Source organism: Papio anubis, chromosome 12 (assembly GCF_008728515.1).
Source record: "Papio anubis isolate 15944 chromosome 12, Panubis1.0, whole genome shotgun sequence".
NCBI lineage: Eukaryota > Metazoa > Chordata > Mammalia > Primates > Cercopithecidae > Papio > Papio anubis.
In genome coordinates, this window is record NC_044987.1 from 31,445,195 (window position 1) to 31,470,631 (window position 25,437).

Genomic DNA, 25,437 nt, shown 5'->3' on the forward strand with positions numbered 1-25,437 from the left:
ATCTACTACAGAGTGAGATTCTGTCTCTAAACATATATACAACTTTTATTTGCTAATATATTATAATGTTATACTAATAATATTATTCGCTAAGTATAACATAAAATATAAGATTTTATATTTGGAAGTGATTGTCAAGATAATCACTAGTTTATGATGACTAATTTGGGAGGAAAGTTTATGTACACAGGAGTCTTTCAAGTAGCTTTACATAGGCAGAAGCAAGCTCTACAAAGGTAGAAGTAGTACCTCCCTCTTGCCAGAGGAGCAGAATCTACGCTTGCATGGAGAATTGATAAGGACCTCATTTGAGACAAAAACCTCACAAGATAATGCTTGCCCTCCTCCCAAATTGCTCTTGCCTCTGCTCATTATTTTCAGCAAATGACTAAGATCAGGTCTCAGCATAGCTCAGATCCTAGTCATGGTAGGAAATAGGTTACTAACCAAAAGACTTATTGGACCTGGGCATTAAGTATCATCAAAAATCAAAGAAACACATATGGGAGTAAATCTGAAAAGCATTGGATTAAGTTGGGGGATATAAGGCTGGAGAGGGAAGAATTTATTGACATAGATACATACATTCTTGACTTGGGATACAATTTTCTAGAAAGGAAACCAGGAGCTTGTCTAATACTCTGCTGACATGGATTCTCAAATCTTGGACACAATGATGTCCTATGGTATATGTGGTGGAGATGCCAGAATTTCTGTGGCATGATTTTGAGGAAGAAGGCAGAAGGCACAGAGAGATTTGAACCTTAAAATGAATCTATTACATGAGAGTGAAGAACCCACCAGTGTACTCTGTTGCCTGGGAAGGCCCAGAGGGCACGCCTTTCATTGGCTTTCATTGAAGCCATAAGGACCACACTAGTGAGGGTACACACTGGTGTCTGAGAGATATCTGGTGGTAGCTGTTCTCTGTGGGGTGGGTTAAGAGTATGAGGTGTTTCTGGGGAATTGGCCTCTCTAGTATCATTAAAGATGATGGGATAGCAGAATGGAAAAAGTGCATACATACAGATGTATACATGTATACATGTACATACATACACATCCATATCCATACACATATATATACATATGTATGTATATATGCATATGTAAATATCTCCATTTATATACATACATATACTATATATACATATACATATGTATATATGAATCATACTTGTCATATCATATGTATGTACAAATTATACAAAACCCATGCCTAATATGTATAGGTATCATGTGTATACACAAATCATACAAAATATACATATATGTATGTGAATATGTGTGTGTGTGTGTGTGTATATATATGTATGTGTATGTATGGAGAGAGAAATCCTCCTTCAGGGGGACGTAGTCTCTCTCTCTCACACACACACACACACACACATCTTAGTAACTGTGATGCCACTATATACCAAGGATCACATATATCTTTTAAATTATCTTCATAAAGGGACATAAGGCCATCCACCAGGGTAACTGTGCACTGGGGAAGAACAGTACTCAGATTTTGCAAGGACAGTTGGATACCAGATCTGAACTGACCTGGTATCACAGGTCCCAAAATGGTATAATGGCCTTCCAGTTTAGAAAGGAGGCATATGAGGGAAAGTGATAAATAGAGTTCTGACTCAAGGTCATCTCACAGTGGGCCCAGTGGGCCCACAGACCATCTTGTGGTTGTTCCCTTTCATCTGGAACAAGATCTTTATGGTAGGAAGCACCAACTAGAAGCCCCTGAAACTGCTCCTCCTGAACTCTGGCCAAAATAGTAAACCAAAAGCAGCAAAACACCAATGTCACATCCTGGGAGGATTGCACAGACTGGTTACACCATCAGAGATTTAAAAGCAACAAGGAGGGTAATCCTCTCACAACCTCATTCAATTAATCATTGGAGCCCTTGCATACACCAAATACATCATGATGGTGGACTTACCTAGTTGGTAACTACCTGGCAGATGACTTACCTAGAGGGTAATTACCGTTACAGCTACTATTTCAGACAGTATTTATTTACTAGAGCAAATTAACACAGCCTCAAAAACATGATACAGGGTGATTCAAGATGAGTGTTTAGAGATTTCCCCTATTGTCTTTGAGCCCAGAAATGCACTAGGAAGTAGGGGTTTGGCTTGTTTGGGTTTTGTTTGGCTCTAGCCTTCCAGTTTGAATCCTTTTGGAGAATTTAACCCCAAACACCAGTCTAAGGGGAAGTTGTAGCTTTTTTCCAGACGTATCCCATGTGTCTTAAGGAGGAAGTGTTCTGGCCAATGAATTGCAGTGCAAAGCTGCAAGATCTGCTCTGCCACTCAACTCTGTGTGATCTTGACCATTCTGAATCTTCATTTCCTTTCTGTGGTAAAGGGAAAATAATACTAACTTCCAGGTTTGTCATAAAAATAGAAGAGATTAGATCACCTAGCACAGTGCCTGTCATGTTGAAAATATTCAACAAATGGTAATTTCCCTTTTCCTTCGCATATTCCCCTAAAGCCAGAAATTTTCTTCAGTGCTTCTTTCCTCCCCAACGAGGCTCTTCCCACCAGAAAAGTCCACTGCACAAAGGAATCAACCTAACACATTGTTAACTGTATTTCCTACACATTGGAAATACAGTAACCACATTCATTTGGGATTATTTTATGTGTTTAGGTATTTTAAAATAATAATGGCCATTATAGGACACAACATAAAATTATGTTTTCTAATCTTCACAACACTGAAGTCATGAATCTGAGGTCTGTCTAACCCCTACTTTGATACTTTGCCTCCTTCGATTGATAGTATTTTCTATAGCAAGCATAAGTGACCTGCAATGTTTGGCTAAACTATCAGAATAGAGAAAAAATGAACAAAAATCGAACAATAAACTGTGTTCCCATTGTAAAGCAGTCAAATTGGAACTAAAAGCGTGGGCAAGAGGTGAACTTTTCACTAGTTATGAGTCTGTGTAAAAACCAGTAATTTCCAACAAAAGAAGAAGTTGCAAAATACTGAAGTCAGCGTCACACCACGGTTGACCCAGCATTATATGTGTATGTGTACAACCTTAAAATCAGACGTATTTGGGTGTTGAAAATTAATAGCTAACCGGTTTTCCCAAGAGTTAGATAAACTGGAAGTGAAAAGCCATTACGCATTTCTCAGTCAGTTACTGAAATTGCAATGGATTGTAGACCTGCGCTCTGTCTGGATCACATCTGTGCAGCACAGCCCAAGAGGAGCTGCAAGTGACAGAACAGGTAAACATAGATCGAATGAAGCAGCTGTATTAGCCGGATGATCAGAGAGTTGGGACAAAAGAACAGAAGCTAAGGAGATAAATTGAAGGCATGTTCAGGGGTGAGTTCAAGAATGAGAGATAAAGTGTCAAGACATAAAAGTAAAAAAGCTGGGGAAGAGCCAAAGTCCAAGCCAAGAGATTGTTTTAAAACTTTTATTATTGCTATTATTTTAAACATATTTGGGGAGTACAAGTGCAGTTTTGTTACAGGGATGTTTTGCATAGTGGTGAAGTCTGAGCTTTTAGTGCAACCATCACTAGAATAGAAGACATTGTGCCCCCATTAGATAATTTCTCATCCCTCTTTCCCTCCCACACTCCCACCCTCCCAAGTGTCCAGTGTGTATTATTCCACACAGTATATCCATGCGTACACATCATTTAGCTTCCACTTGTGAATCAGAACATGTGGTATTTGATTTTCTGTTTCTAAATTATTTCACATAAATAATGGCCTTCACTTCCATCCATGTTACCGCTAAAGACATTATGTCATTCTTTTTTATGGCTGCATAGTATTCCAAACAGCATGGGAATTTCTCAAAGACCAAAAAAATAGAACTACCATTCAACCCAGCAATCCCACTACTGTGGGATATCTACCCAAAGGAAAAGAAACCGTTATGTTGAAAGATACCTGCACTCATATGTTTATCACAGCACTATTCACAATAGCAAAGATATGGAATGAAGCCAAGAGGTTTCTGATAAATGTCCAAGTTGTAGTCTTGAAGATTTTTTCTGGCAGTTCTGAATAATCTCTTCCCACTTGTTAGCTTTTGATCGTGAGCTTTTTATTCAATTTTTCTAATCTCAATTTGTTGGATTGCTCTGAAGTTTAAAAATAACTCACATTTAAGAACTGGCATACAGTGGAACCTCAATACCAAGGGTTTCACCTTTCTTTAAGTATGAGCTGTGTATGCTTCCTTGCCTGACCCTATACATACTTCAGTAGGTTTAACAAGTAATTAATTATTTAAAGACAAACATAGGACTCACCTGCTCCAGGTCATTAATTTCTTCCAGGTGTCATGGTTTAATGCAGGACAAGTTTACATACTAACATCGTTTCTGTGAGGCACGTGCTACCCTATAGGCTCCCAATTATAGTTGTAGCTATTACTACAGTGTAAACTTTGACTGTATCATTACCACATAATAAAATCCATTAACAGGATGTGTCAACACTAATAAAGTTATGACTCAAGCGAAAATGGGCATCTCACAACTTGTCAAATCAGTGCCTAGGGGCATTGTCATAGATTTGTCGGGCCAACAAGCTTTGTCTGTTAAAGGTGTTGGAGTGAAATAAAAAGAGATCTGTTCCCCAGCATAAAGTATACATATTAACCCTGTGAGTGTGGTTACATCCACTCCATTTTACAGATGACAAAATAATGGCCTGAATTAATTATACACAGTCATGTGTGACTTAACAATGGGGGCGCATTCTAAGAAACAGGTCCTCAGGCAATTTCTCCATTGTGCAAACACCATGGATTAAACTTACACAAACCTCTATGGTACAGCCTACTACATGCCTAGATTATATGGTATAGCCTTTTAAAAATTTTTTGGGGAAAGTGATCCTCCCATCTCAGCCTTCCAAGTAGCTGAGAGTAGAGGTGTCAGCCATCATGCCCAGCAAGCCTATTACTCCTAGGCTACAAACCTATACAGCATGAAATTCAACTGAATACTGGAGGCAATTGTAACATAATAATAAGTGTTAGTGTATCTACACATATTTTAACATAGATAAATACAATAAAAAGATGGTATTAAAGATAAAAAATGGTACAACTATATAGGGCACTAACCATGAATGAAGCTTGCCAAACTGGAAGTTGCTCTGAGTGAGTCAGTGAATGAGTGGTGAGTGAATCTGTACACTATGTAGACTTTATGAACATTGTATACCTAGACTACACTAAATTTATAAAAACATTTTTCTTTCTTCAATATAAATTAACCTTAGCTTACTGTAACATTTTTACTTTATAAACTTTTTACTTTTAACAAACTTTTTGACTCTTTTGTAATAACACTTATGTTAAAACACAAACATTTCAGAGGTGCAAAAATATTTTTTCTCAATATCCTTATTCTATAAGCTTTTTACTATCATTAATTTTTTTTATTTTTTAAACTTTTTGGTTAAGAATGAAGACACAAAACACACATTAGCCCTGGCCTACACAGGATCAGGATCATCAATATCACTGTTTTCCACTTTCACATCATGTTCCACTAGAAGATCTTTCAGGGCAATAACACTGATGCAGCTGTCATCTCCTGTGGTAACAATGCCCGTATAGGGCGCTAACCATGGAATACCTTCTGAAGGACCTGCCTGAAGCTGTTTTACGGGTAATTTAAAAAAAAAAAAAAAAAAAAGAAGTACACTCTAAAATAAATGACAAAATGTATAGTAAATGAATAAACAGTCATTTATTACTATTATCAAGAATTATGTACTGTACACAATTGCATGTGCTAGACTTTTATATGGCAGCACAGTAGGCTTGTTTATACCAGCATCATCACAAACTCATGGGTAATACCTTGTACTCTGACATTATGATGGCTACAATGACAATAGCTGATGGGTGCTTATCAGCTCTGTATTAGTTTATTTTTGCACTTCTATCAAAAATACCTGAGACTGGGTAACTTATAAAGAAAAGAGGTTTAATTGCCTCATGGTTCTGCAGGCTGTATAGGAACCATGGTGGCACCTGCTTCTGGGGAGCCTCAGGAAACTTACAATCATGGTGGAAGGCAAAAGAGGAGCTTGCAGTTTACATGGCCAGAGCAGGAGGAAGAAAGAAAAGGGGGAGGTGCTACACACTTTTAAACAACCAGATCTCATGATAACTCACTCACTCACTATCACAAGAACAGAACCGAAGGGATGGTGCTAAATGGGCATGAGAAATCCGCCCCCATGATCCAATCACCTCCCTCTAGGCTTCACCTCCAACACTGGGGATGACCATTCGACTTGGGATTTGGGCACGGACACAGATCCAAACCATATCAAGCTCCATTATAATCATATGGGACCACCATCATATATGTGGTCCATTGTTGACTGAAACATCATGCAGTGCCTGACTGTTCTTGCTCAATGTCCAGCTGACTTCATTTGAGTCTGGTTATCTGTCCTTCTCCCTCTGATATTCAAGCCGATGTGCCCACACTGTAGAGCAAACTCTTTGGCAACAGTAAGCCACAAGTTGACTTGGCTGGCTCAGTGTATATCCCAGTTTCTCCCCAACTCTGGCTTGGAAGTCTCAGAGCCTCTTGGTTCCTGGAAGTCCCACCTGTCCAGGTTACCCTAAGTAGGGTGTGGATGGTGGGTGATACTGAAAAGATCATTCCTGCACACTTATTATTTTAATCTCTCATCACTTTGCAATTATATACTTCAGACATGGTAGAATTAATTTATCTTTAGCAAGAGAAAAATATAGTTCTTTACTACAAGAATTTCAGGGTTCTTTATACTAACAGGTTAATTTGGCAAAACAGTTATTGCAGACTTACTGTGTTACTGTGTAAAAAGCACTTTATTTGACTGAGAAAACAAGAAAGAAAATACTATTCGTGGGCAGGGGTAGATCATTAGACATGTGAAAGAAATGGAGGATTTGAAATCTTTTCCCATTACAGATCTCAATCCATCTCCTCCTTTGTACCTTAAGAGGAGAAAGAAAGGATGAAAAGAAATTTTTAAAGCAAAGAAGAGGAGGAAGGTAGAAGGACCATTTTGGTCTAACATGCAATTTAATTTTTTCCATTTAACAAGTTTTATGGAGCAGTTACTTTGAACATAATTATACACTGGGAAATGGAGAATGAGTGAAGACCAAAGGTTCACTCTTTGGATTCTTTTCTCTACATGCTCCATGTCCTTCTCACAATACCCCTACTCCATGGCCAATAAATCCATCCGAAAATCAGTAACAGCTGTTGTAAACAAGAACTCAAGAAGTGAAATATTTGTTTTAATATCTTTGTAGATAGCAGTTCCCACAGTTAGACCACAACTATATTTGGAATTTGTTTCCATTGACCTACTTAATTCTTACCTGCTTATATTTAAGTTTAAAACATAGTCTTATTAAAAGAAAATTGCACTGATTTTAAAATGTCTAAACATTTGGCATTTTACCAACCTTATCAGTTCTCTTTAGGTAAATACACAGACATGAATTACCTAGTCAATTCTTTCTTGTCTTTACAAACACAGAAATCATTTCCTGGGGATTAATCATTCTTTCGAGTTTAGAAGGTTGAAGGAAAATACCAATGTAGGCTGTATCACCATTACATTAAAAGTTTGTGAGCATTCAGACTTAAAAAACATATGCATGAATCATACTGTTGGTGACCTAAGCATTGTCTCTGTATAAAAGAAAGGACACTAGGGGGTAGAGCTAGAAGCCCAGTAGACAGAGAAGATAAGGACAGTGAGAATGATGCATCTTGCATTCCTCGTGCTGTTGTGTCTGCCAGTCTGCTCTGCCTATCCTCTGAGTGGGGCAGCAAAACAGGAGGACTCCAACAGCGATCTTGCCCAGGTAATTAATGGTGGCATCTAATGCAGCTACTGGCCAGCCCAGTGTGTCTACTTCGCCTTCCAACACAAAGCAGGATGATTAGACTAGAGATCACTTTGTTAGAAAACTGTAGCACCAGAGAATAATTAGCAGGCTGGAGGTGGAAATTATTTTTAAGTTAACAGAGAAGAAAAGAAAGTTTCAGAAAGGGCATATAATTACTCAAGGTTACAATAAAATAGTAGCAGTATATTTGTGGCTAAGTGAAAAGAACACATGGAGAATATATGAAACTCCTCTGGCTTTAGAATTTCTTTAGCTAAAATTATTGGGGAGGGGGAGCATGCTAAGTCTGATCTTTAAATCACAACAGGTAACAGTTTTTATATTTTTACTTGTCATATTTGGACAAAAGAGTTTACTGCACTTCAGTCTTAAACCAAGTCTATAATAACAATGTAAGTGGAAAAGGTTAGTATTCTAACTTTTCACAAAACTGTGTTAAAAGAGGGTTTCTTTAAAAACAAACAAAAGTAATGCTAGACCTGAATTTCCAATCCCAAATTCCTTACTTGACTAGCAAACTAACACTGCAATAAAATTTAAAAATTTGTATGAAATGGGGAGTCTTAATGAAAAAAATCAAATTAAATGTGTGATCGACTTTTGTTTTAAGAAACTAGAGGAAAATTAAGATGCATTATAAAAGTTGGGTAAGTGATGGAAAATCGTAAAAAATGACTTAAAAATTATACTCATTATTCCATTAGCAATACCTAGAAAACTACTACAACCTCAAAACAGATGTGAAACAGTTTAGAAGAAAGGAGAGTAATCTCATTGTTAAAAAAATCCAACAAATGCAGAAGTTCCTTGGGTTGGCAGCAACAGGGAAGCTGGACTCTGACACTCTGGAGGTGATGCGCAAGCCCAGGTGTGGAGTTCCTGATGTTGGTCACTTCCACACCTTTCCTGGCATCCCGAAGTGGAGGAAAACCCACCTCACATACAGGTAATGGTTCAGAGTAGTTTTCACATAATATTGAAACTTTATAAGTTACTTGTCATATTTGGATAAGTAACACAAAGTTTTCTTTAACAATTTTTCATAATGGCAGGAGAAAATAATATCCTCTTCAATTTTTCTCCTCCAGGATTGTGAATTATACACTAGATTTGCCAAGAGATGCTGTTGATTCTGCCATTGAGAAAGCTGTGAAAGTCTGGGAAGAGGTGACTCCACTCACTTTCTCCAGGCTGTATGAAGGAGAGGCTGATATAATGATCTCTTTTGCAGTTAAAGGTAATCAAATAAAGCATCCATTTATCTGGTGTATTAATCTGTTTAGACTGCTAGAGCCAGATACCTTGGACTGTGTAATTTATAAACAACAGAAACTTATTGCTCACAATCCTGGAGGCTGGGAAGTCCAAGATTAAGGTGTCAGCAGATTTGGTGTCTGATGAGAACCTATTCTTCATAGATGGTACCGTCTGTGTCCTCACACAATAGAAAGGGCCAGGAGGTTCCCTCAAGCCTCTTTCATAAAAGCACTAATCTCATTCATGAGGGCAGAGCACCTATGACCTAATCACTTCCTAAAGACCTAACCTCTTAATACTATATCACAGTGAATATGGAGTTTCAACATATGAATTTGCAGTAGACACCAGCATTCAGACTATAGCATCTACTGTTGTTTTATTGGAACACGGTAAAAATAAATTCTGAACCCTTATATTTCCATTAATTTTTTTTCCCTATCAGAACATGGAGACTTTTACTCTTTTGATGGCTCAGGACACAGCTTGGCTCATGCCTATCCACCTGGACCTGGGCTTTATGGAGATATCCACTTTGATGATGATGAAAACTGGACAGAAGATGCATCAGGTGGGTTGTAAACCTCTCAGGAACATTTCAGGAATAATGTCTAATCCTACCCAAAAATAATTGGATTATCTAGAATGAGAAATAAATGGAATATACTAGTAACTGAATTTTTTTATTGCCTGAGCTTTAAACAGAAGTACTGTTTGTTTCAATCATTATTGAAGAATTTTATAAAATGTCTGTATTTTCGTGTTTGCCCCCACCAAAGTACAATATTGTAAAAGCCATTCAGACTTATCTCCACAACTCAGGATCTTGTAGGGGTTTGAGGATCAGCATAATTAATGTTTTTCATCACTTTAATGGCAAATGATTAGGGTACAATGAATTCCATTAAATCAGTTTCAATCCTAAAATTTGCCCTTAAGTTTTCTTTCTTTCTTCTCATTGGCCTCCTTTTTACTTAAAAGTAGAGATCAGGAGAAAATGCCAGGAACTGAAAAAAACACTGTTAGATCATATTTTTAAATAAACATGTCACTATCTCTAGCTTAGATGGGGTTTTTCCCCCCTAAATGGGCTTTGAAACACTTTACATCTAAACATAATGACAAAAATTAACTGTATGCTATTTAATTTTTAAAATGGCTTCTAAAGTTTAGAAACACACTGTTGAAACAATCACTATTTCTGAGAGTGCCTGGGAGTTTTAATGTAAATGCAAAGAACATCTTTCCTGAGTACAAGACTCAGGAGGCTGAGGCATGAGAATCGCTTGAACCCGGGAGATGGAGGCTGCAGTGAGCCGAGATTGCACCACTGTACTCCAACCTGGGCAACTCTGTCTCACAAGACTGAAATCTGTGTTGCATGAAATGATTGCCTTTTATTTGAACAATTGTTCTTTTCTGCACAATTCTTGGAGCCTTGGTCAAATATCTACTACCAAATTCAATAAAACTCTTTTTATAATATTTTTTTAAAAGCTGAATCTAGCTGGGCTTGTGCTGCAGAAAACTGTTATTGGGCATGTTTCTGTTTTAAACTAAAGATTGTACACATCCAATGGCACTTATTACTGGGAAGATTTTTGACAATCAAAAATTATTTTATTATGGCTGAGCACCGATGGCTAATGCCTGTAACCCCAGCATTTTGGGAGGCCAAGGTGAGTGAATCACTTGAGGCCAGGAGTTCGAGACTAGCCTAGCCAACATGGTGAAACCCTATCTCTAAAATATAAAAATTAGCTGGGCATAGTGGTACGTGCCTGTAATCTCAGCTACTCAGGAGGCTGAGGCATGAGAATCGCTTGAACCCGTACTCCAGCCTGGGCAACAGAGTGAGATTCTGTCTCAAAAAAAACAGTTACTTGAGTATGATGAAGAGGAGGAAGAGCAAATCAGACTAAACTCCACAAGAAATAACTACAGTCTTGTGGCCTAAAAGTTTGGGGAGCAACATAAATGTTATATGATTAATTTTAACCGAGGTTGCAACTGGCACATGTTCCTAAATTTGAACAATGACTTTTTACTTTTAGACAACGAAGAGTTATATTTATTGACATGGATATTAGTCTTGTCCTTTCAAAGAAAAAATCTTTGGAAATAATGCTTCTCATTTGTCAATATAGGAAAAGTGTCTTAGTTTTCCTGACCAAGGAGGAATCTAGGGAGCGATACGGTGAAAAACTGTCTTATATATTGACTTAAAGTCAACCTTGAAAAACACATTAATTTCTATAAAGTATGGAATATGCCAATCAATGAACCAATCCACAAATACTGAAAAGACCATGTGGTTTCAAGGATGGCCTGCACAGCTGGTATATGTTCTGTATGTGTATTTACGGAATAAATAGCTGGTGGATTCTGAACATTTATGGTTGTCATACAGGCACCAATTTATTCCTCGTTGCTGCTCATGAACTTGGCCACTCCCTGGGGCTCTTTCACTCAGCCAACACTGAAGCTTTGATGTACCCACTCTACAACTCATTCACGGAGCTGACCCGGTTCCGCCTTTCACAAGATGATGTGAATGGCATTCAGTCTCTCTATGGTGAGTGACGCTGGAAAAATTAGGCATTGTAGCTCTGCAATGACAGTCCTCAAGAAAGCTTTCCAATGCTACCTAAAGTATTTCTGATTTAGCTTGAAGCACTTTGAGAATGTTTGAAAGGCATACAAATTGACAGATGCATCACATTTTTTAAATGTTTGCATCCCCAAATCTGTCTCCTTTAGGACCTCCCCCTGCCTCTACTGAGGAACCCCTGGTGCCCACGAAATCCGTCCCTTCAGGATCTAGGACGCCAGCCAAGTGCGACCCTGCTTTGTCCTTCGATGCCATCAGCACTCTGAGGGGAGAATATCTGTTCTTTAAAGACAGGTCAGACCAGAAAATTATATTTTTCTGTCTATTCTTTTGATGTACAGTGCTTAGAAAGGAAAACAGAAATTTGATAGAGGTTTTTTTAAAAAAACTTTTATTTTAGGTTCAGGGCTACATGTGCAGGTTTGTTATATAGGTAAATTCGTGTCATGGGGGTTTGTTGTACAGATAGTTTTGTCATCCCAGTGCTAAACCTAGTACCCGGTAGTTACTTTTTCTGCTTGACAGAGATTTTTTTAAATACAAAATTTTCTCTATATTTTAAAATCATTCAGATCTAGTTCTTGTTGAATTTTTAACATCCTGTTAGAATTGTCCAGGTCATTTTTTACACTTACAAGGGATGATTCTAGACTGTAAGCTTGATTAAGGCAGGGAGTTATGTCTGTTTTGTTCATTTTTTAAAATATAAATAAATCATGGAACTTCTTCAGAAAGCACTGGTGAATCCTTAGAAACAGGGTGATATCTTTCCCTTTGCTAAAAATTGCTACTACTTAAATTAATTACTTTTGGAAAAAAGTGATATATGCTTATGGCACAATATTTAGACACTGCCAAAAGATACAGAGTTAAACAATCTCTCTCTAGTCTTTGGGCTACAGTCCCCCAGCTCCCTTCACATGTGTAACCACTGCCACCAATTTCCTTTAACTCTTTACAGAAATGTTCTATTCATATACAAGCATCAATACGCACATAATATTTTTTAAAATATTAGGACATAATATACACACTGTTTATGGACTTTCAGAGTGGAACCAAGCTAAATAATTTTATTGGAACCAGTCACAAGTCCTGCCATCAATTTTATTACCCTGGAATCACATGCAGGAGGATGGTTTAACATAGACTTCTATGAATGCGTGAATTAGCATGGATTTTTTTTTAAAAGAATACTTTTTTTCACATAGCTAAAGGAGAAAGACAATTGCAAGTAATTTTATGTATTACAGATATTTTTGGCGAAGATCCCACTGGAACTCTGAACCTGAATTTCATTTGATTTCTACATTTTGGCCCTCTCTCCCGTCATATTTGGATGCTGCATATGAAGTTAATAGCAGGGATACTGTTTTTATTTTTAAAGGTGAGTACTATATAAGAATTTTCAACTTGCTGGAATAAATCCTATTGTGAAAATTTTATCGACATGAGTTTTCTCCATTATATTAAAGTTTAGATTACTGCAAGACCTTGTGCTAACACTTAAATAAAATTTATACAAAGAACATTATAAACTTTATTTTAGAGACCTCTTAAGTGAATAGGTGGTATTCCATATTCATGGATAAAAAATGCAATATAGTAAAAATGTCAATTTATCTATAGATACAAGACATTTTCATTTCAAATGCCAAAAGATTTTTCATGGAACTTGACAAATTAGTTTTACAATTTATACGGCAGCAAAGACCAAGAATAGCCAGGATGCTCCTGGTGAACCCATCTTATTAGATAAGGAGAAAAGCCCTGTGTTATAAAACTTTAATCAGTAAGATGTAGTATCAGTTCAGGGAGAGATAAATTAACTAATGGAGCTATTCAGGTATGGCGGCTTCTTTATCAGATTTTTAAACTACGGTTTCAATTTGTTTTATTGGTAATATGCTATTTGAGTTTCTATTACTTCTTGAGTCAGTTTTGTTAACATGTTTTTCTAAAAGTTTGCCAATTTTGTCTGTTTTCAAATCCATCAGTAAAAAGTATTTGGAAAATTATTTTGTTGTAATTTGAATTATTGCTGAAGTTTTGTTCTCTTTTTCATTCCCAATACTGAACCCTTTTGCCTTTCTCTTTTTCTCTTCATCAATCTCATAATATATGTAATAATGTTATTGATCTTTTCAAAGGACTGACTTTTGGCTTTATTTATCCTCTATATTATATTTTGATTTCCCATTTAACTAATTTCTGTTCATATCCTTATTGTTGCCTTAAGTTTTGTTTACTTTTAATTAATCCTGTTATTATTGTTATAGCTTAAGTTTGATACTTACCTTATTAACTTGTAACTTTTTTCTTTTCTAATATAAGCATTTATACCTATAAATAACCATTTCTTCTTTTTTATTCAGCAAATTTTGATATGCAGTATTTTCATTTTGTTCAATTTTAATTCTTTAATTTCTCATTTTTATTTTCCCCCTAGACTTATAGGTGATATTGGAATATTTTTAAATGTCAAGCTTTATGAAGATTTTAAAAATGTTTATTTCTGGCAATCTCACTTTTGTGAAGATTAAATGAATGTGAAATTGCAATAGAAATTGTAAAGAATTATAACTCTAACATATTATTATCCAGTAATGTATCTCACATTTACATATCACTTGCACTGTGTCAGACACTATGCTCATTAGTGGAGGTCGGGACTGAAAAGGGCTCATATTCTAGAAGGGGCAGCAGAGATGAAGCCATAGGCAGCCTACGTATGACAAGTGCTGGTACTGAGAGAAGGAAGGGTGCCATGGGAGCATCTGACTCATATCCAGGGCTCAGCAAAGATCCCTTAGAGGAGGTGACGTTAGGATGGGTCTTGAAGTTCTCTTTTGCTGTGCAGAGATCGGCTGAGTGTACAGGAAGTAGAAAGGTCTCTAAGAAAGAAGAAATTGTTTTTGCCAAGTAAGAGCATATCTGGAACTGCTCAGACACATAAAAGTCATTCAGTTCAGATGAAGCAAGAGAGATAAACAACAGATGGGCATTTTAGATTAGTGAATCTGGCAGTAGTGTGAAGAAGGAATTCAGGCTTGGGGTCCTGGAGAGTGATGTAACAAAGTAAAGGCAGAGAGATGGATGGGATTTTGTTGTCCTAACTCACTAGAATTTGAATGAATTCCAATAGTGTTCAGAGGAAGCACAGATTTGAATTGGTGACTGTGAAATATCTCAAAGGAAGTGTACAATAAGCAATGATCTATTGGTATGAAACTTAAGAGAGAGAGGTCTAGGTGAGAAATTCAGGTTAAAAAGTCACCAGCAATTATAAGAAATAACTAAAACTGATCTATAAATAAACCATAACTTACAGATACAAATATATAAGCCACAGAAAGGGCAATGAATCAGAGTTATCTACTCATTTATTCATTCTTTCACTCACTCATTCATTCAGGGGGTATTTATTAAAGACTGGCTGTGAACTGGGCATTATTAGGTTGGAATTAAAACCAAGACTTCCTCTTTACCACAACAATGCACTATAATCATTTTTAAAATCAACGGCTTCATGTAAAATTTATTGGATTTGTTTTTTCAACAGGAAATGAGTTCTGGGCCATCAGAGGAAATGAGGTACAAGCGGGTTACCCAAGAGGTATCCATACCCTGGGTTTTCCTCCAACCATAAGGAAAATTGATGCAGCTGTTTCTGACAAGGAAAAGAAGAAAACATACTTCTTTGTAGAGGACAAATACTGGAGGTGAGATGCAAGAGAAATGACTTTCTATGAAGCCTGATTAAGAAAATTATTTTCTTTCTTTAAGGATATTTCCCTACCCCCATGCTCTAACTTTCTCTAACTTCAAAATTTATGATTATGAGGAAGACAGTTTATTGTTCTACTTCCTGGATACAAAGGGCTCTCAGAGCGGTGATCACTGGGCCATATACTCAGACACCAAAAGACATCAGGAGAGGCCAGCTGAGGTCCAAGGACATTCCCTTCTTATCCCGTTTCCAGTCACCATGTGGCTGCCATAGGAAGCCCAGGTGTGGCAGGCTTTGGAGACAAGATCTACAGGGTCCCAGTGTGACTGAGAACCAGAGGTTTAGTTTTAGCTAAGTGATTTAATTCATTTTGCATATTATGTCTACACAGTCTTTATGTGTTTGTGGTAGACACATAGAAATTTGGGGTCTGTGTGTCCAGGCTTAGAAAATTTACCTCAGACATATGTATGGAACCTCTGTAAAATGACAGAATGTTCCTGTTTCTGGGAAAGTATTGTTTTATGTGTTAAACTTGTAAGCCCAGGAAAGTAACCTATTCTTGTAGCTCTAAAAATGTTTAACACTTTTTTACACAACTTAAAAAGTTTGTCTAGGATTCCACACTGGAAAATCAACATCACATTATACTATTGTGTGTAATGGGACTACTACGCAACATTGAACTGTATTTCTTTCATTTGGCTTAGATTTGATGAAAATAGCCAGTCCATGGAGCAAGGCTTCCCTAGACTAATAGCTGATGACTTTCCAGGAGTTGAGCCTAAGGTCGATGCGGTATTACAGGCATTTGGTAAGAAGACCCTTATTTCATTGTCAATGCAGGAATCTCCAGGCATTTTTATGATTTCAAAATGAAGTGCAGAATCAAAACAGTTTTTAAATCATTCAGTCTGATATCTTTTTTACTCCAAATTCCTGAAAATCTTAACTTTCCAATTTATGCAAAGTGGGTTTAAATTTTGTGTGTGTGTGTGTGTCTGTGTGTGTGTGTGTGTGTGTGTGTGTGTGTGTGTGTGTGTGGTTTTTTTTTTCCTGAATAGCTTCCAAGTCTCTGTTTCATACCCGCACATAAAATCAAAGGATACTTTCTCACACAGAAGCCATTATCTTTCAGGTCACTATGTTGGTATAAAAATACAATCTATGTGAGCCAAGTTTACTAATGGCTGGTTGTCATTCTATTCTATCCCATCCTGTTGTCCCTTTCCTTCTATCCCATCCCAGGGGAGCCTTGTCTGGGCTTCTGTTGCAGTCTGCAATTTCCTACATTAGTCATTTGTAAAAAAAATAGTAGCCCTCCCATATGCTCAAAATAGGTAAAATGTGATTCATGGTAATGGGTAAATAGGAAAGCAAAACTTGTTCTTGATTACTCTGAAGGAATTTTGGAGGGAGCTGCCAGTGCTTGACAATCCAGTGCTCATGAGGCTGATGATCTTGTTACTAAAATGACTTAACCATGACGGATGCAAAGCAGGAAATGGACCTCTGGCTCATTTATCATTTGTCTAATTCTCTTGGGTCTAGTTGTCTCCTAAGCTGTAATTTAGGACCTAGCAGAAGAGGAGAGGTTGGAAAGAAAGGAAAACAAGATTTCAAAATATTACAGAATGTTATATATTTAGAACCAGTATAACATAATGTTTTAGAGCACTTCCTTTGGAGTCAGATGAGATGGAGTCCTCCCTCCCTCCTTCCTTACAGATGCTACCTTGTTAAAATTACAAAACTGTCCTAATTTTTAGTTTTGTTCTCATTAATAACACATTACACTTTTTTGTAAGGGTAATTGAGCTAAACATGTAAAGCACTTAGCTCAGTGCCTGGCATAGAGTGATCACTTAATAAATGCCATCCGTTATTAACTTGTACTTAATCTAAGTTACATATGTTGCAAAATGACATATTTGAAGATGTCTCCTCATTTTCCTTCTCTATATTTACAGGATTTTTCTATTTCTTCAGTGGATCATCACAGTTTGAGTTTGACCCCAATGCCAGGATGGTGACACGCATACTGAAGAGTAACAGCTGGTTACATTGCTAGACAAGATAGGGGGAAAACTGATATGGGTGTTTTAAATAAATCTAATAATTATTCATCTAATGTATTATGAGCCAAAATGATTAATTTTTCCTGCATGTTCTATGGTTAAAGAAAAGGAGCCTTGCAGACATCTGCATGTGTCATGAAGAATGTTTCTGGAATTCTTCATTTGCTTTTGAATTACGTTCAACAGAATTAAGAAATACTCATGTGCAATAGGTGAGAGAATGTATTTCTATAGATGTTTTATTACTTCTTCAATAAAAAGTTTTATTTTGGGCCTGTTCCTTACTTTCTAGAACAGTTCGTGTTCAATACCCTGACCACACTGGGGTCTGATTATTTGACAGATACTCTGCCAGTAGATGTGGTAGGATCACACACTATAAAGGAGCCATGTGGCTGTCACATACCCTCTCCTATTCTCTGCACCAACAGGATCTTTCTTTTTCATCTCATAGATATTGTAAGTGTTCCTTACACACCTAACAAAGAAGGTAAATCAACAGTTGTTCTGTATCTAGGAAGGATCAAAGCAGAATGGAAAAATGGAACTCTAGAACATTAGAGTCTGGGAACCAAGTATATTATTTAATAGACTTTACAATTTTACAGGTGGGGAAATAAAACTAGTTTGGAGTCCACTCACCTCTTGTTTTAACCCAAATCTTTCTTTATTGGGATTCCTTTCCTGCTCTGCAGACTAAATTTCTCATCTCACCCTCACCCTCACCCTCCTGTTAGAATATTCTCTTGCTGCCATTTTGTATGTGGAAGCCCCTGGGTGATAAGAGCGCATGTGCACATGCGGTAATTTTCTACTCAGCAATAGATATCTAATATGTTGGGTGATTGCCTTATTTGGAGCCTCAGCTACATAGCAATTATTCAGATGATTCAGGCCAAAATCCATTTCTGCTAAAGAAAGTCTGGAGGCAGAAATATCCCACCTGCTTTTGGAGCTCATAACTGGCAATGATACCCCTGACATAGAGAGACACATGACTGTGTCTAGGATGGGCTTCAAGGCAAAATTTTGAAGTAGAAATGAATAGCCATTAATGCTCTCACTTTATTTGGGGTATCTTTCTCTTATCTTTCTGTATTTTACTCACCACTTTTTCCAGGCACCAAGCAGCACTAGAACACAGAATTTGCAGTCATTAATAAAATAATGCATGATAATAAGTTTAGAGTGTGTGAGTTATAAATGTTCCTTTCTTGCTATTGACTAACATTAGGACATATGGTAAATATGCATGTTTTAAGAGACAGAGTAGTAGAGTTAGAGCAAAACACACACACAGAAAGACAGGCAGATGAACAAAGAGAGACAGAGAGGAGGGAAAGGGTGACACAATGGTGATAAGACAAGTGTAGGGATGAACATGTGAACTGTATTTGAATTGCAGGAAGGTGATTCGGGTATGAGAAGGCCGAGAGGCAAAAATCTGATCAGTGGGGGAGGAGGAGCAAAGGGAGTGAAGAAGGAAAGGATTAAGGTAATAAAATGTAAGACTGCATTAGGAAATTCCACTGGGACTGGCCACCTAAGGGGCAGTCTGGAGATCAAGGAGGGGAGAGTAAACTGGAGACCAGTTTCATGCTAAGCCCTGGGGTATAGCAGACAACCTTGCAGGCAGGCCTTCATGCCTTAAGGACCAGGAGCAGAGAATTCAAACTGGTCTACCTAACCACTCTCTATCTAAGTGGGGAAGGAAGTGCTTGCATGAAGTAGGTTTTGGGAGGCTGAATGGCAGTTCCTCCTCCACTCCATCATTCATTGATTAATCCACTCATTTAACAGATACCCACTGAATATCTACTGTGTAGTAGGCAACATATGTATAGTAGGCATATGCCCCCAATGTTGAGAGATTAGGGGGCTTCCAAGAGTAGTAGGCATCTATATGGAGAGCCAAAGAGCAAGAACTTAAGAGGTAAGAAGGAGGGAGGTGGTCCAGGCAGAGAGAGATAAAAATATTGGAGAGTGTCAGTTACTTCTATGGCCCAAAGCAGTGCTTCTCAAGCCATCTGTAGTGAAGGACCAGTTCCTTACATTTCCAGTTCACCATGGATACTTTTGTAAAATATAGTGAAAGGGAATTACTATGAAAATGAGATGACAAAGACATTTTTAAATGTTCAGTTTTTAAATTATCAGACTAGATCCAATAGACATTAAATTACTTTATCAAATTGTTGTGAAAGCATGCTTGATTGCTGAGCTTATCACACACCAATTACAATTCATGAATCATCCCTGATTCACAGACCACACTTTAAAGAGCACTTGCCTATAGCATACAGGAAAAAGAGAAAAATTACAGTCTAGAGGATTCTGGATGAAACAGACAAGGAAAAGAAGAATCAGTGAGATGTTACCAGAAGCTCTTTCTGGGTGTAGGTAGCATTCAGACTGCAGAAACCTGTGGCCAGAGAGTCATCATGCATCTGGCTGAATTGTAACCACTGAATTCTCACCACACCCAGTGTCTAACACTAGTTAATTAGGTAGAAAGTGGGACACAATCAGTGAAACAGAAGATTTTAGAGGAAGCTGAAGAAGGAATTAGGGATTATCAACTTCTCCTTCCCACTCCAGCCTCAAAGTTTTGTTAGTTAGTTTATAAGAATCCTCTGACTCTGGCCATTTTCATGATATTGATTCTTCCTATTTATGGATTCAATGCCATCCCCTTCAAGCTACCAATGACTTTCTTCACAGAATTGGAAAAACTACTTTAAAGTTCATATGGAACCAAAAAAGGACCCACATTGCCAAGACAATCCTAAGTCAAAAGAACAAAGCTGGAGGCATCATGCTACCTGACTTCAAACTATACTACAAGGCTACAGTAACCAAAACAGCATGGTACGGGAACCAAAACAGACATATAGACCAATGCAACAGAACAGAGCCCTCAGAAATAATACGACACAACTACAACTATCTGATCTTTGACAAACGTGACAAAAACAAGAAATGGGGAAAGGATTCCTTATTTAATAAATGGTGCTGGGAAAACTGGCTAGCCATATGTAGAAAGCTGAAACTGGATCCCTTCCTTACACCTTACACAAAAATTAATTCAACATGGATTAAAGACTTAACTGTTAGACATAAAACCATAAAAACCCTGCAAGAAAACCTAGGCAATACCATTCAGGACATAGGCATGGGCAGGGACTTCATGTCTAAAACACCAAAAGCAATGGCAACAAAAGCCAAAATTGACAAATGGGATCTAATTAAACTAATGAGCTTCTGCACAGCAAAAGAAACTATCATCAGAGTGAGCAGGCAACCTACAGAATGGGAGAAAATTTTCACAATCTACTCATCTGACAAAGGGCTAATATTCAGAATCTACAAAGAACTCAAACAAACTTACCAGAAAAAACAAAAACCCCATCAAAAAGTGGGCAAAGGATATGAACAGACATTTCTCAAAAGAAGACATTTATACAGCCCACAGACACATGAAAAAATGCTCATCATCACTGGCCATCAGAGAAACGCAAATCAAAACCACAATGAGATACCATCTCACACCATTTAGAATGGCAATCTTTAAAAAGTCAGGAAACAACAGGGGCTGGAGAGGATGTGGAGAAACAGGAACACTTTTACACTGTTGGTGGGACTGTAAACTCATTCAACCATTGTGGAAGACAGTGTGGCAATTCCTCAAGGATCTAGAACTAGAAATACCATTTGACCTAGTCTTCTCATTACTGGGTATATACCCAAAGGATTATAAATCATGCTGCTATAAAGACACATCCACACATATGTTTGTTGGGGCACTATTCACAATAGCAAAGACTGGGAACCAACTCAAATGCCCATCAATGATAAACTGGATTAAGAAAATGTGGCACATATACACCATGAAATACTATGCAGCCATAAAAAGAGGATTAGTTCATGTCCTTTGTAGGGACATGGATAAAGCTGGAAACCATCATTCTCAGCAAACTATCACAAGGACAAAAAACCAAACACTGCATGTTCTCACTCATAGGTGGGAATTGAACAATGAGAACACTTGGACACAGGAAGGGGAACATCACACACTGGGGCCTGTCATGGGGTGGGGAGTCGGGGGGATAGCATTGGGAGATATACCTAATGTAAATGACGAGTTAATGGTACAGCACACCAACATGACACATGTATATATATGTGACAAACCTGCACGTTTTAACATATGGGTCACAGAGCTTCACAAACATGGCCAAACTCTTACAGAGCGTATATTCTCCAGAGGGAGATGGAGAAGTAAGCAGTCTATGTGATACACTACCAAGCGTGATGGCCACAATGGGGGAAGCACACAGAGCTGTGGGGTCACCAAGGAGGGGCTCTGCCCCCAATGCTGAGAGATGAGGGGGCTTCCAAGAGTAGTAGGCATCTATGTGGAGAGCCAAAGGGCAAGAACTTAAGAGGTAAAGTATTAAAAAAAAAAAAATCCTCTGACTCTGTAAAATAAACACCCCTTCCAATTCAATGGTTTCTGGCTAAAAGGTGGGGAGAAACAACAACAAAAAACAAGCAACCAAGCAAATAAACAACAACAAAACCTTCCACAACAGCAAAAGCTTTCCCACACATCCATCTGCGTCTGCTTGCCTGGCTACTGCCTTGTTTCTCAGGACTGGCTGCAGAACTTTTCTTTGCTGAGATGCACTCTCTGGCCCTCCTGAGCTGTGTTGCATGTACTTCCTGTACATTTCCAAGATACACTCCAGTCACAGCACTTACCACTCTTTATTTAACTATCCCCTCAAATTCATCCTACATTGGACTGCAACTTCCTTTGGTTATTTTCCACTGTAATTCAGAGATTGATACATGGTAGCTACTCCGTAAATCTCTGTTTGTTAAATTAAAGCATGCATAGCTCCCCTGAACTAGGAAGAAAGTAACGTCAAATTCAGAATGTGAAGAATGAGTTTTAGTTGACAGGCATCTGGAGAGGTCTGGAGAGGAAGGGCATTCCAAGGGAAGCAAGTCACATACGCAATGGCATGGAGATGTTAAAGAATATGTTTGAGGGATCTCAAGGGAACATCTGAGAGAGTCAAAGAAAGGGAGTCACATTAATTTATGTTTTAGAGAAAATATATGAAGTATCAACTTTCTATGTAATTGAGTATAAAATTAATGAAACATTTCAGTAAATGAAACAATAGAGTAAAATTTCTTCCCAAAGTTTGTAAGTCATTGTTTTTCATTTAGTCACTCATTTAGCACATTTACTCGTTTAATAATCATTTCATTGCACCCATCAAATCTTTTTTTGAAGTAGTAAACATAAATAAGAAATAAATTGCCCACTCACTTAGCTAAGTAACACACGTTACCACTACATGTGTAGTATATTTTCTCAGCAGCAATAAAATAGGAAGGAAAAATTACTTCATCAATTAAACAAGCATGCACTAAAGAAATGCTCTGGTTTCTTTTTCTCTCTCTCTCTCTCTTTTTTTTTTTTTTTTTTTTTTTTTGGCAACTGAGTTCCTACTCTGTCACCCAGGTTGAATGCAGTGGCTGATCTGGCTCACTGCAAGTTCACTTCCAGGTTCGCTACCCCTCGCCCCTAGCTTCAAGTAGCTGGTCCATCACCACACCCAGCTATATACATAAGATATATATATGTGAGGTATATATATATATATATATATTTTTTTTTAGTAGAGACTTCTATGCTGGCTGCGGGCTAAATCTTGAACTCCTGGCCTGAATCGATCCTCCCACCTAGGCCACCCAAAGTGCTGGGATTACAGGCAAGAGTCACTGCTCCCAGCCTGTTTGGTTTCTTAAGGATTAAATCAAAGGAGGTAGCTGAAGATACATTAAACCTCTAATCCCTGCAGCTTCAGCAGCAGGAACTAACTCTTTAACTTCTTCCCTAGAACAAGGACATGGTGAATCACAGACCTACTTATATTTAGAAACAGATTTATATTTATGCATACTAGTAAGACCTTCCCAGCCAAATTAATGGAATGTCACTGCATCACCATTAGCTGCAACTAAAAGGTGACAAACGCATGGTGAGTGAATTTAGAGTGTAAGTTATCTCGCTTGGAAATTTGCCACCTCCACAATTGTTCTTAAAATCATATTTGGCTCACAGATATGATGATGGCGATGATAACAATGATGATTATACAGTGATGCAATACCTGGTAACACAGCTGCTTCTTGAGCAATGCTCTCAAATCTCTAAAGCAGATGATTCAACTTGGTTTCTTATGGAGATTCAGCAGATGTTATTTGTTTTATCCTTGCTTTATTTAACTGCACAGCAACAATTTCCTCAAGAGTCATTTCCTGTGGTGAGTTTAAATCCCCCTAAAATGAACTAACCCTGTCCCTTGAATCATAGTCACATTGTTTTGCTTTCTAAGAAATAAAACAACTAAGAATTTCAAGATCTCAGTTTCCTCATTTGCAATGTAAGGGAGTTTAATTAGGTTTTGTGCTTTGTTTATTTGTTTTACCGTTACAGAACAGTGGTCCATATTTTGGGGGTATATGTGATATTTTGACATATGGATACCATGTGTAATGTTTATACCAGGGCAATTGGGACATTCATCACTCCAAACATTCACCCCTTCATTATGTTGTGAACATTCTAATTCTTCTCTTCTAGCTACTTTGAACTATACCACGAATTATAATCACAGTCATCCTACTGTACTATCAAAAACTAGATCTTATTCCTTCTATCTAACTGTATATTTACACCCACTATAATTAAAACCTTCTTTTGGGGGGGGGACAGAGTTTCACTCTGTCACCCAGGCTGGAGTGCAGTGGCACGATCTTGGCTCACTGCAAGCTCCGCCTCCTGGCTTCAACCATTCACCTGCCTCAGCCTCCCAAGTAGCTGGGACTACAGGTTCCCACCACCACGCCCAACTAATTTGTTTTTGTATTTTTTAGTAGAGATGGGATTTCACCATATTAGCCAGGATGGTCTCGATCTCCTGACCTCATGATCCGCCTGCCTCAGCCTCCCAAAGTGCTGGGATTACAGGCGTGAGCCACCACACCCAGTCATAATTATACATTTTAAAAAGTATCTTTTAACTCTAAGAAAAAAAACGGCAATCATGAAATACTCTGTAACAAATACCGAAGTAGATATATGTTATATGTATAATTTTGTTTAATTCTTCTGAAAACCATTTTGGTATTGGGGGAATTTTATTACTATTATTATAAATTTCTAGTCAAGAGAACTGAACTAACTTGAGTCTTCATACCCAGTTAGGAGTAGGGTTGGATTTCCAATCTCTACCCGCTAACTCTCTATCTACCTCATACCCAAAATCATACCTTCAAGTTCTGTCTCCCATTCAACATTCCATAAGCCCATGATTACACAATTTTTCAGAATTTTCAGGGCAGCAATTTAGAATGCCAGTCATTTGGGGTTTGTATCATGCTGTCTTATATTTTTAATAGCTTGCTTTATATTCTTTCTTTTAGAGTAAGAAGGCTCTGTTCTCCAGCCAGTGACCCAAGCATTACCTTATGTACAATAGTGATGCGTGTATAGACCTCCAACACATGATGGATAAGAACACATTCTCCCCCCTTACACACCAAGGACATGGGCTGCATTTCTCTGAGTATCTCTGTTTACCATTTATTCCATATAATACCTGATCACAGTGTAAGTTTTTGAAGTCAGGGAAATAATGATTATTGTTGTATTAGCGCAATTTATAAAACACATGTCTATAACAATATATCTCTACCCTGTAAAAAAAAAATTTCATACATAAAGACAGATAGTCAAGCATAAGGCAAAATATGAGACG

The 25,437-nt window shown here is 37.7% G+C and overlaps 2 protein-coding genes across 3 annotated transcripts in view; one reads left to right on the forward strand and one right to left on the reverse strand.

Annotated features, from left to right (window-relative positions):
- Positions 1–25,437, reverse strand: part of LOC103877852 (endogenous retrovirus group K member 7 Env polyprotein-like) — a 337,491-nt gene that overhangs the window by 9,909 nt on the left and 302,145 nt on the right. The gene's annotated exons all lie outside the window — the stretch shown is intronic.
- On the forward strand, positions 7,737–17,883 carry MMP10 (matrix metallopeptidase 10). The gene is made up of 10 exons (XM_003910605.5): positions 7,737–7,878; positions 8,628–8,869; positions 9,012–9,160; positions 9,626–9,751; positions 11,591–11,755; positions 11,941–12,085; positions 13,045–13,178; positions 15,354–15,513; positions 16,232–16,335; positions 17,492–17,883. The coding sequence occupies exons 1-10, from the start codon at positions 7,774–7,776 to the stop codon at positions 17,590–17,592; spliced, it is 1,431 nt and encodes a 476-aa protein (XP_003910654.1). The 5' UTR covers positions 7,737–7,773; the 3' UTR covers positions 17,593–17,883.